This window comes from Anolis sagrei, chromosome 4 (assembly GCF_037176765.1).
Source record: "Anolis sagrei isolate rAnoSag1 chromosome 4, rAnoSag1.mat, whole genome shotgun sequence".
Classification (NCBI taxonomy): domain Eukaryota; kingdom Metazoa; phylum Chordata; class Lepidosauria; order Squamata; family Dactyloidae; genus Anolis; species Anolis sagrei.
The window spans coordinates 170,564,154-170,577,255 of NC_090024.1; the positions used below are offsets into that span (position 1 = coordinate 170,564,154).

Consider the following 13,102-nt stretch of genomic DNA (forward strand, 5'->3'; position numbering starts at 1 on the left):
TAATCCAGCCCTGCTGATTGTTTAGTAGTCCATAGTTGTGTGGATCTTGGCTACCTGTACACAATTTATACACATGCATGTTATTCTACATAGAGTCCTTTTATATACATATATGCTTTTTTGTATCTTTAGCCAAAAATGACATTTGTGCATTACTGGAATCCTTCAAAGTGTGTAATTAGATACTTTCCCTGCATGGTTTGGGTCCAGATTAGCTACCAGATCATCTTCTCCCATGCAATCCACCCCTAACACTTAGTTCCTCTGGGTGGGGGGGGGGGCTATTTCAGTCACCTTCACCACGAGGACCTTTTCATCAGCTTCCCCAAGACTGTGGAATGAGCTGCCACAGTCTTGGGGAATGACCCAAGACTGGAATGACCTGCCACAGTCTCTCCACAGAAGAGTTCCAACAGCTAGATCAGCTGTCAGAATTTAAGACACAACTGAACACTCATCTCTTTTGGCAGGCTTATCTGGTCGACATCAAGTTGTGAATTTTAATCTGTATTTCAGCAGTGGATTTTAATTTGTATTTTAACTCTATGTATCTTATATGTCTTTTAGTAGTGTTTATCTCTTGTTTTAATAATGATGTATCCAGCCTCGAGCCACAGGGAGAGGCGGGTAATCATTTTGTATTATTGTAATAATTATTTTTTTTTTAAATAAACTTTATTGTCATTTTTGATACAGCAATAAAAACATTAGAAAAGACATCAATACAGGACACAAGAGGCTATGAGTGGGAAAGGGGAGAGTGCGTAGGGGGGGAAACTGGGAGGGAAAACCAAAGGATAGTCAGGGTAGGAGAATGGGGGTGGGGGGTTGGGCTGGCTGGGGAAAGGGGGGAGGGGGGTGTGCGAGGGGGGAGGGGAGAGCAAATTTTAAAAATTGGACACACTAGGGGTGGGTTTACAAGTACTTCCAGAGTGAGTAGACAGAACAGTATTTTTCAATACATAAATTGTTACTGACAGCATATCTATCAGATTCTATTCTAATACATTGACATGCTACCGCTTAAACTTGCTTCTTCTAGTTTTTCCTTTCTTTGTCCATATACTCCAAAAATTTCTCCCAATCAGTATGCTTCTTTTTGTCACCATTGTCTGAAAGTCTCTGCGTAAGAAGGTCCATATTCATCACATCGTATATCTTTAGAGTCCACTGTTCGATTGTAGGGATTTCTCGAGTTTTCCAGTGACGGGCCAGTTGGATTCTGGCCGCTGTCGAGAGGTGGAAAAGGATCCTACTGTCATTACTGTCCATGTCAGGTTCAGTTATCCCCAATAGGAAAAGTTCGGGTTTTAAGGGGAATTTCTTTTTTATAATCTTTTCAGATTCTCTGTGGACCGCCCGCCAGAAGGCGTTTACCTTTTTACACCCCCACCACATATGCCAGAAGGTTCCTGTTGTTTTTTTACATTTCCAACATCCACTCCCCAACTTTCCTCTACTAATTCTGGCCAGTTGTATTGGGGTAAGGTACCATCTAAAAAATAATTTGTACCAATTCTCCCTGTAGTCGTTTGAGTTGATACACTTTATTCTTTTGGACCAGATTTCTTCCCACTCTGAGAGATGTATTGGGCGTCCCAGATCTTTTGCCCATTTCACCATGTTATTCTTGACTAACTCTTTTTCAGTTTCCCATTTTAATAACTGCTGGTATAGTTTTCTTATATGTTTGTTCTCAGCTTGTATTACTCTATCCCAGAAAGATTCTCCTATTTCGAACCCTGTCTTTCTGTCTGTGTGGAAACATTCTTTAATCTGGTGGTATTGGAACCACGAAAGAGATGGGTCGTAGTTCCTCAGTTCTTCCTGAGTTTTAAGTGTTGGGTTCCTTAAGTTTCCTTTTAAGATTTGTTTATACGTCAGCCACCTCTCTCTACCAGCCCCACTGATTCGGCTAGCTTCATTAGGGGAGAACCAACTCGGCACTTTAGAATGGAATTTATCTTTGTACTTCTCCCAGGTTTGAATAAGGGGAGCTCTCACAAAATGATCTTTAAAATTTCTTTCTTTCTTTGCTGCTCCTCTCCATAAGTATTTATGCCAGCCTTGCATTAAGTCATGACCCTCGAGTGCCAGTAATTTTTCTTCCTTAAGGCTAATCCACTCCTTAACCCAACATAACGCGGCAGCATCGTGATATAGGCGCAGGTTCGGGAGGGCAAGGCCTCCTCTTTTCTTATTGTCACAAAGGTTAGTGAAATTAATCCTGTGCCTGCCTTTCTTCCATATGAATTTTAGAATGTCCTTATGCCAGATGTCGAATGTTTTTTTTGTTTTGATAATTGGGAGAGTCTGGAACAAATAGAGTATATCGGGGAGTATACTCATTTGAATTGCGGCTATCCTGCCTAAAAGTGAGAGTTTTAGAGATTCCCATCTTTTCATTTTCTCCTTGATTTGGGGCCACTTCTTTTCATAATTGTTCTTATATAATTGAGCGTTTTTTGCTGTTAAGAAGACTCCCAGGTATTTCACTTTCTTAACCACTTTTAATTTTGTTTTGTTTTGTAGTTCCTCTTCTTTCTTTTTGGAGATGTTTTTTGTTAGTATTTGGGTTTTATCTTTATTTATTTTAAATCCCGCAACTCTCCCGAATGTCTCCAGTTCCTGCCACCATTTATCTATGGTGTTAAGAGGGTCTTCTACCACGCAGACTAAATCGTCCGCGAAGGCCCGAACCTTAAGCCTATGTTTTCCTATAGTAAGGCCTTTCAATTCCTCATTCTTTCTGATATTGTTTAATAATAGTTCTAGTGTCATTATAAATATGAGGGGAGACAACGGGCAGCCCTGTCTGGTTCCCTTTTCTATATCGAACTTATCTGAGATAAATCCATTTATTTTTATATTTGCAGATTGGTGCGAATAGATGGCGTCTACTGCTACGATAAAGTTATGTCCGGCGTCCATTTCTTTTAATGTTTCCTTAATTAGGAACCAGTTGACGTTGTCGAACGCCTTCTCGGCGTCGATGAATAAAAATGCCACTTCTTTGTTGATTTTTTTATCGTAATATTCTATCGCATCTAGAATTGACCGGATATTATCCCTAATTTGCCGTCTCGGAAGGAAGCCTTTTTGATCTTCTTCTATCCTTTCCACTAATATTTCTTTCAATCTTTCTCCCAATATGGTGGTAAATATCTTATAGTCATTATTAAGAAGGGAGATCGGCCTATAATTCCTGGTACTTGTACTATCTGTGTTTTCTTTATGCAATAATGTAATACTTGCTGTTTTCCACGTTTCTGGGATTACCCCTACTTCTAGTGCCTTATTCATTACTTTCAGAAGTGGGTTCACCAGAAGGTCAGAGAAAGTTTTATAGTATAAGGTCGTGAACCCATCGGGGCCGGGAGATTTGTGGCTGGGAAGCCTCTTTATTGTTCTTTGTAGTTCTTCTTCTGTTATCTTTCTGTTAAGTTTCTCTCTCTGGGTATCAGATATTTTTTCTATGCGTTGCTTGCCCAAGTATTGCATCACTTCCTCTTTTGGAATTAGGTCATCTGAATATAGGTTCTTATAATATTTTACAAATTCTTTAGCGATTTCTTGTGTTTTAAAGTAGGACATCCCTTCCCTTTGTATTTCTGTTATTCTTTGGGATTGCTTTTTAATGGCGAGTTTCCTCGCTAACCATCTACTAACTTTATTAGCATTTTCGAAATAATTCTGTTTTACATATTTTAGTTTTTTTTCCATCTCTTCTAGCTCCAGAGTGTTAAGTTGCTTTCTTAATATCTCTACTTGATATTGTATATTTTTGTTTGAGGGGTTCAATTTCGCTTGTGTCTCCTGCTGTTCTAATTCTTTCATTAATTTGTCATAAGTTAGTTTTTTTTGTTTTTTCTCCCTGGCCGCTTGTTCCAGCAAGTGTCCTCTCAAAAAGGCCTTTGAGGCGTCCCATATGATTTCTATTGGCGAGTCTTTTTCCACATTGAATTTAAAAAATTCTTTTATCAGGTCATTGTATTTCTCTATGTTCTTATTTCCTCTAATTAGATTTTCATTTAATTTCCACTGAAAACTGGTTACCTCGTCCTTTCTCTCCCGGAGTATTATGAGTAGTGGGGCGTGGTCTGATGATACCATTGGTAATATTTTAGATTTTTCTATCTCATTAAACAATGATTTTGAACACCAGGCCTGGTCAATACGCGACCATGTTTGGTGGCGGTTTGAGAAAAAGGTGTAATCCCTCTCATTTTTGTGCTGTAATCTCCACACATCTACTAGGTCGAATTCTGCTAATGTTTTGGTACACACTTTAGTGAAAGTCCCTTTAGAACATTTGGGGTTTTTTCCCTTTTCTATCGATTTGTCTTTTTGACTGTCGGGGACTGCATTGAAATCACCTAGGATCAACAATTCCTCAAATTCACAATCAAGTATATAGTTCCTCAATTTCTGTATAAATTCCCCTTTTCCCCCGTTGGGGGCATATATATTACAAACAAGTATTTTGGCTCCGTTTACCTCTGTCAGCACTCCCAACATCCTCCCGTCACTGTCTTTAAAAGCTAAGCTAGATATCAAACTCTCTCTTACATATGTGGCTACTCCTCTTTTCTTTTCCCCACAACTAGAATAATACAATTTCCCCAGTTTTTTTTGTTCCAGATATTCAACATGTTTTTCTGTAATGTGAGTCTCTTGTAGACAGATTATGCTACATTTCTCCTTACTCAGGGAGTGCCATATTTTACTCCTCTTACTTGGTAGGTTCAAACCGTTGACATTTTGGGATATTATTTTTATTCTCTGAGCCATTTTGAGTTATTTTTTATTACCTTGTTTTCGTCCATTTGTGCAGATCCCTCTGGTCCTATTGGTCCTGTCGGGTGGAGATGCCCCTTAGGGGATTTCTTCCTAGCCCTTTTCCTTTTTTTCTTACTTAAGCTTAACTCTGTCGGGGATATCTCTTCGCTGCTTTCTTCTTCTTCTTCCTTTTCCTCCGTGCTAGCCTGTTTCTTCTCTGATTTCCTTAATGGGGTTTGAAATTCCTTTCCTTCTTCTGTTAATAGTTTTTCCCAGAAGTTTCTGGCCTCTGACTCCGTTGATATCCAATGTCTTTTTTCCCTCCAAGAGATCATCAACCCCTCACTTTTCTCCCATCTAAACCGGATATCCCTTTTTTTCAGTTCATCGGTTAAAAAATGATATTTCCTTCTTTTTTCTAGGATCGTTATGGGGATTTCTTTTAGGATTACTATCTTACTTCCATTGTAAAATGTTGGGGTTCTTGCATTCTCTCTTAGTATTTCGTCACGGATACTTCTTCTTGTAAATTGCACCAGAATGTCTCGGGGTACTTTGTTTTTCTTAGCATAGCTGGAGTTGACTCTAAAGATCCTATCGAAGGTTTTTCTTGTAGCTTCTAAGCTGGATTTCAATATTGAGGACACCAGGTCAGCCATTATTTCTTTCAAGTTTTCGTTATCTTGTTCTATAATATTACGGAATCTTAATTGTGATTCCTTCTCCCTCAGTTCCTGTGTCTCTTGCTGGTTTCTCAAGGTAGTGATTGAGCCTTCCATTGCCTTCATCTTTTTTTCCATATCAGCATGTCGGTCTTTGAAGCTCTCATTTTCCTTCTTTAAGATCTTGTTTTCTTGCTTCAATCTCACAACATCCTCCTTTACTGTTATCAGTTCCCTATTGAGAACTGAGTGTACATCCTCTTTTATTTCTTTCTTCATTTCCTTCAGTTCCCCCTTAAGTTCTTCTTTTAACGCGGTGTTCTGTTTGTCATTTTTATCTTGCATTGCTTGAACTACCGCTTGTAGTTTCGTTATTTCAGCCAAGATATCTCTGAGGTTTGGTTCTTCTACTGCATTCTCTTTTTTCCCTCCTCCTTTCCTTTCTTTTTCCTTCTCTTTCTCTTTCTCTTTCTCCACCTTCTCTATCCTTTTTTGTGTGGACATTGTGTTTCTTTCCTTCCTTTTTGCTTCTTTCTTATTCTTCTCTTATTGTTTGTCTTATTGATTACCTCTTCGTCTGCCCTCGCCCCGGTTGAATTCAAGTCCTACCTACCTTACTGAAGCCTTCTTTCCTTCCTTACTTTTGCAGGCTTGGTTCCTGCTTGTGGTTCTCACGGGAGGGTTTGTTGGGAGGGGCCTTCTCCTCCAGCGGGGGGGTTCCCCTTGCTTCTCTGCTCTCGCGGAGGTTTCCCCAATCTCGCGCGGGTGTTTGCGCGAGAGTTTGCGTGGCTGTCTCCTTCTCGCGAGGTTACCTTTTTTCTTCCGAGGTTACCTCCTTTCTTGCCAGCCCCCACGAGGCCTCCGGAGCTCTGCCACGCCGTTGTCCGTTGCTCCTTCTCGCTCTCCTCCACGCCGTTCTCCTCCACGCTGCCTCTCACCTCCTCCTCGCCGCTGCCTTCGTCACCGCCACCGCTGCCTCTCCTCCGCTGCCCTTACCGTCTGCCTTCTTCCTGCCTTCTTCCTGCCTTCTTCCTCCCTTCCCCAATCTTGTTTATTTACTTCCTTTGCCCCTCCTGCACCCGTCCGGCCTCCGAACGCGGAATTTGTGTAGCCTGGGCAGCTTGTGCAGTCTGTGGGGGGCCGGCAGCCCGAGGAGCACAAAGAGCAGGAAAATGAGTAGGTAGGCGACTTTCCTGGGGGGAGGGAGGTTGAGAACTTTCAGGCTTCTTATCTCCGTTAGATGTGTAGTTATTTGTAAATATGTAAATATTGGGGAACTTCCGGTGGAGGCAAGAGGAACTTCCGGTGGAGGCAAGAGGAACTTCCGGTGGAGGCAAGATGGCGGGAGAAGCAAGTTCGTGACGCTCGTCAGGCCTTGCAACTTGTTGAATGCCTCAGGGGGGTTTGTCCCCCCCTGCCCCGTGGAGATAATGGGGCAGTAAACTCTTAGTCCAAGAAGCTCCAAAGGAGACCCCCCAACTTGGCGAAGAGATGAGGCTCAACACAGGTTCCTGGGAAACCCGGGCCAGGACGCCAGCCACCACCCTTTTTAAAGAACGGGATTGACAAGGAAATAGAAAACAAAACGAAAAGGTGAGCAAGATAGAAGACAAAACGATACACTGAGGGGGAAGATAAGAAGGACAAGCACCGCAAACCGAGCAGCGGTAGGTTGCCAGTAGCCAGTAGCCAAGGCAAGGCAAGGCAAGGCAACGTAGAAAAAGCTCCAACAACTTAAACCCAATATTTACATATTTGTAATAATTATTTTGTATTATTATAATCATTATCGTCATCTCCTACTTGCCTTGCATGCTGTTAAATGAATTAAAAGACTTATGAGGACTCTACTGTAATATTTCATTAGAAAATATGTCCCAAAATGGCCAGTACCCCAACATGTTTCCTTCCTTTCCCTCTTTCCTAGAATAAGCATGACTCAATTGTACAAACAACAGTAAATCCATGAGCCACAATGTAATTGCAATCTTATCTCACTGGTAACTAGTATTTTACATGAATTATTAGAGAATTGGATGACAGTGGTTACAATGAAGAAGGAGGGATGTCTCCACGTATGTTGTGGAGGCTGTCTCAAGAACATTGTGGCCTATTTTAATAACAACAAATTACTGTTATTATTATTACCCTGCTTTCTCTCTCTACAAAAGAGATTCAAAGCGGCTTACAGTACAACCAATGCAACACAATTAAAAACCTAAAAATATACAAACATTAAATTAGAATTAAATATTAATGGTATTAAAATAAACTTTAAAAGTATATTACTTTAATTTTAAGTTGTTCTCAACTACAGCACTTGACTAATCGCTAAAAGTTTTACTAACAAGCGTTGGCTTCCATATCGGAAAATAAAGTCAGGAACATTATATGATGTGAAGGGTTAAACATACTATCTGCATTGCCTGTTCCTGTTTCCAATACCTTATTAGCAGCCAGGCTTACTATTCTTTTGAACAACTTACACAACAGCAATTCATGTGCAGTAATGGATTATCCATAATGCTATTGCCCAGGAAGACTGTTCCTTCACATCTATCTACCTCCCAGATATTCTTCAGACTTTCTCTTTTATTATACTATAACAAGACTTTCATTTATCTTCCTTTCACTCTTGATATGTTCCATCTCTTTGCACTCTACAGCTAGTCTTGAACTAGTCATATTTACATTTAACACACAATTCTAATTCATTGACATTTTCCCCTATTTATTTTATTATGTAAACAACAGGAAAAGTTCAGTCAGACCGATAATATGAGTTAACAGAAAAGTGTGCATGGTGGGACATTTGACCAGTTATTCTGGTGAAATAGTTGGCTGGGTGTTGTTAGCTTTCTCCATTTTGAATGAGCACAAGGTTCTCTTGTGAAGCCTTTTTATGGTGTGGTTGAGGCCAAAGAGAAAACATTACCCCATATGGCAGAATATCCTAATAGTAGTTGGTGCAAATACAAATTTGGTAGTAACATAATCAATGAAAAATGACCAGCCTTATAATAAGTGTGGTTTATTGTATCCATTACACATATTGCTATTGTAAGATGATTTTTCAAGCAACAATGTATACCAAACACATGTTTTACAGCAGGCAGTTATTTTAGTTTGTGCTCAGTCAGAAGAAAGGCAGTAAGGTTTCTATGTTTTAGATTACTATTTTCTTTGATAACTAAAAAAAAAAAAATCACCTTAGAACAGGAATGGGCAAATCCAGGCTCTTTTCTCAGCCTGTCCTCTCTCTCAGCATTCTATCCTCCCTTCCTTCTTTCCTTCCACCCTTTCGTCCTTCCTTCCCTCTTTCCTTCAACCTTCCTCTCTCTTTCTCCATCTTTCCTTCTTGTCTTTCCTTTCTTATCTGTTTCCCCATTCCCTCCTCCCCTCCCTCCCTTCCCTTCCACACTTCCTTCCTTCTCTTGTTCCTTCCTCCTTTCCTCTTGGAGTATGTTTAGCTGGGAGAAGAGAAGGTAGAGAGGGAACATGAGAATCATGTTTCAAGATTTCAAAGGGTGTCCCATTGAGGATGAGGGGAAAAACTGACTTTCTTCTGCTCTAAAGACCAGGGCACAAGGGAGCAATGGGTTCAAATGGCAGGGAAAGAGATCCAACAGAATAGAGATCCAACAGAAGAACTTCCTGAGAGTAAGAGCTGTTGGAGAGTAGCATAGGCTGCCTCTAGAGGCTTTTCTGCAAAGGCTGTCTATCGGGAGTGCTTTGATTGTGCCTTCCTGCATGGCAGGGGATTGGGCTGGGTGGCCCTTGGGGGTCTCTTCAAGCTCTAGAATTCTAGGATTCTATATCAGGAGTAGGCAATACAAGGTCTAATGGATACGCTTTTTATCTAAAAAGAAAAATGGGTTACCATGAAACTGTAGAGACCAAAATCCACTGATTATGGTAATGCGAATGTATCTAAATTAACTCAATGTATAACTTACAAATGCACATATCAACAAAACCCAAAGCTTCCACATTCACATTAAGCAGAAACAATTGGTTCTTCTCTTGAAGTATGAAACAAAATCTTCTTGTGAGTAAGAATAGTCCTTGAATGTCAACAAATGTCCTATTCTTTATTGCATACGAGTAGACTCCAGTAATCACAATAGGTGTCCTATTTCCTTTGTTACACACGAGTCAACTCCAACCTGCAACCAGTTTCTACTCACAAGAACCTTCATCAGGTAGTTGGGTCTACAAACAACACATATCATTAATACATACATACAGTTGAACAAATTGTGACATCAAGTTTGTAAGTATATATACAGGCACTCTACTTACTCATTTAACAATAGCACATTTATCAAAAAAGACTCAACTTTTGAGGTAAGTGATTCACCAACAATGTTCTTGAGATGTGGATCCTAAGGGGACATACTTAGTGGCTAGAGGTTGTATTGCATTGTGACATGAATTATAAGCCATTCATAACAGAAATGTAATATCTGGAGTGACCACCTCTAAAATCTGTACTTGAAATGATTCAGGGCTGTGGTTCAAGTCAACAAAATGCTTGTATAAAATACTGTAGAATCAGTAGAAGTTGTGGCAGGAGGAAAGACAATCTCCAAGGAAGTATGTTTAACAGCATTTCCCATGCGTACTTTACTGTTATACAATTATATCGCTATGTACTAGTAATTACAGCAATTATTATTTTCAAGGTGGATGACCTTAGTAGCAACTAGAATGCCAAAACTTCTGAACTTTGGTTTCACAACTCACTTAATCTTCTCCGCATGGCAAGCATTTTAAAGCAGTATGACATATATCCTAATGGATAAATATTTTCCCCATTAAAATATAGTGGAGAAATTGAGCTTTCCTTTCATCTAAATGGAGTTGATGTCAATGTGACCAAAGAGAGATGGCGCCGATCTCCAAACAATCCATCAGAGCAAATTGACTGTACCCTTTCTAGTTGGTCCTCATGGAGTATGTGTGATCCATGCCAGAAAAAAAGGGTAAGTCTATATGTGATTTGTGTTTGTTAGGAGTCCTGCTGCCAAAGAATGAGCGGACTAGTTCAAATCAATACGACTCCCTTTCCAGCTCCATATCTGTACTATTAATCTTGCTTTAGTTCTTTTTTTTCATCCCTTTATGAACTTTGAGAGTAATGAAAAAGTGGTCCTCAGTATTCCAACCACCTGGGCCACTAGCCAAGCTGACTGGGATAGATGCGAACTACACTCCAAAAATATCTGGAGGACCACAGGTTTTATTTTAACCTTTTCCTTTAAATTGTCCAGTTGCTTGCTTATTCCCTCTTGGACCTATATCTGTCTTGTTTTTATCCATTTTTTTGTCTAACTCAAGGATGCAGACAAACCAATGTACAGTATTGGGCCTCCAAGAAGAGATCTAGAGCTTTAGAACCAGGAACAACTTTTGTTGGATAAGCATAACAGAACTGAGTAGCTAGCTAGCGGTGAGCAGGCAAATGGAAGATCACTGGGAGTCTGGACTGGAAGTTCTACAAGTTGGTTTTACTTTAAATCAGTTGTCATCATAAATTCCTTACTACGTCTATAAAGCTAAATGACTCCTCCCCTTTGGCCTTTGCTTCAAGCCATCATATATTATATGCCTATAATATTTAGTCTACTGCCTTAATTCTATGTCTGTGCCTTCCAATTTATGGTGGCACCATGAATTCCAGAGCAATGTCTTAAGGAAGGAATACTCAGAGGTGGTTTTCCCAGTTTTTTCCTCTGGCATATAACCTACAGAACCTGACATTTGTTGACAGTCTCCCATCAAAATAGCACCTTAAAAATTGTTTCATTGACTTTAGAACCTTTAGCCCCTTTAGTTTCCATACCTTCTGACACCTTTTTTCTAATCTTCAGCCTGCCTCACAAAGGAAATGTCTGATGTTCTAATCCCTGTCAAAATGACAACATTCCCTTCCCTTAGAAGTTGAATTACAAGTATTTTGACAGCCTTATCCTGTGAACAGTCAAAAAGTTCAGCCACGTTCCATGTCAACATACAAGCTCAGCCAACTGGTGTCAGAGGTTTCACTACCAGATATACAATACGATATAGATATATCTCACAGAATTGGCTCATATGCCATAGCAATGCTGCGATCCCAGTTTTTTCAATCATACAATTCAATCTTGTGAGATTTCATTAAAATTCAAATAAAGATCCCATTATATATTAATGTAATACTTGTTTGTTTGTCCTGGTTCACTTCGGCAGCACATATACTAAAATTGTATGTTATTTTATATTGCTTATTTCATTTGTGATTTTATATTTTGTTTGATGTATTTGTGTTGTTTTTTGTCTTATTATGTTATATCATTTTTGGGCTTGGCCTCATGTTAGCCGCCCCGAGTCCCCTTCGGGAAGATGGTGGCAGGTTATAAATAAAGATTGTTGTTGTTGTTGTTGTTGTTGTTGTTGTTGTTGTTATTTATTCTCAACACCAGTGAATCCAGACTTTGAGACTCTAAATCTTGACTGTTGACTTAAGTTTCTAGGAGGCAAAATACAAAATTGAAGAACCAATTTGAGAATTGCTCTACATCATTAAATATGTGACGATCCTGAATATGAATCGGTTATGAATGTATAATCTAAAACATGGTTGTAAATTCCAGTCATAGGCTTATATTGAGCCAGATTTGTCTGCCTAACTAAGTATTATTAGGCCCCTTGTACGCTGCCATATAAAATCCAGATTATCTGCATTGAACTAGATTATATCACAGTGTAGTATGGGGCCTTAATTCTTACTAGCAGAAAAAGAGTTGCAGACAAATCTATTTCCTAGCCCTATATGGAAATACATGTGGTCTCCAAAGTATTAATCGGGCCTAATTCTGCTTAGCTTCCACAATCAGAGGCCTCTTCTACACTGCCATATAAAATCCAGACTATCTGCTTTGAGTTGGATTATATGAGTCTACACTGCCATATAATCCAGTTCAAAGCAGATAATCTGGATTTTATGTGGCTGTGTAGAAGGGGCTAGAGAAGCTGGATGACTGTTTCTATTTAAGTAAAATGGCTAATATATGTCCAGGGCCAAAACATCTTAAAGACACGAGATTCCATTTGCTCTTAGAAGATAAACAGGGTCAACTTTGGTTAATACTTGAAAGGGAGACTGCCAGGTGTTGTAGGCAATATTTCAGAGGAAGGAAATGGCAAGCCACCTCTGAGTATTCCTTGCCTAAGAAAAACCTTTGAAATCAACAGGATCATCATAAATTGGCAGGTGACTTGAAAGCACAAACACACACACACAGAGGGAGAGAAAGTTTTTGTCTGGAAGATTAAGACTCACAGCTGTTCTTTTTTTATCTTGAACATTTTCCATTGGCAAAGTGCTTTGATACTAAAGCATTGATTCTTATAGACATTTGTGGTAAGATTCCTATTATCTTCATAAGGACAATGTAATAGTGTTTTGTCACCAAGCCCCAATGGTCGTTTTTAAGTCATTATTTGGATTTTCTTAAAGCCACAGCTTCCCGATCATTGTCAACTCAATTTTTGCTGTTGTATAAGATTAGAAAAGTAGATGGTGTGAACAACAGAGACAGTATTGGAGTAGGAAGTGAAGCAGTTTTACTACTCATGTGAGGTTGTATCTAAAGGCATGCAGTTTCCTTCCATAAAAC

The 13,102-nt window shown here is 39.5% G+C and overlaps 1 protein-coding gene across 2 annotated transcripts in view; it reads left to right on the forward strand.

Moving 5' to 3' along the window:
* The window catches only part of C8B (complement C8 beta chain), a 46,343-nt gene that overhangs the window by 2,578 nt on the left and 30,663 nt on the right, over window positions 1-13,102 (forward strand). For both annotated transcript variants that reach the window (XR_010909864.1, XM_060773581.2), the window contains exon 2: window positions 10,270-10,426. Coding sequence is in view for 1 of the 2 variants with exons in the window: in XM_060773581.2 (XP_060629564.2) it covers window positions 10,270-10,426 (157 nt within the window). In the remaining variant the exon portion in view is untranslated. The remainder of the gene's footprint in view (window positions 1-10,269; window positions 10,427-13,102) is intronic.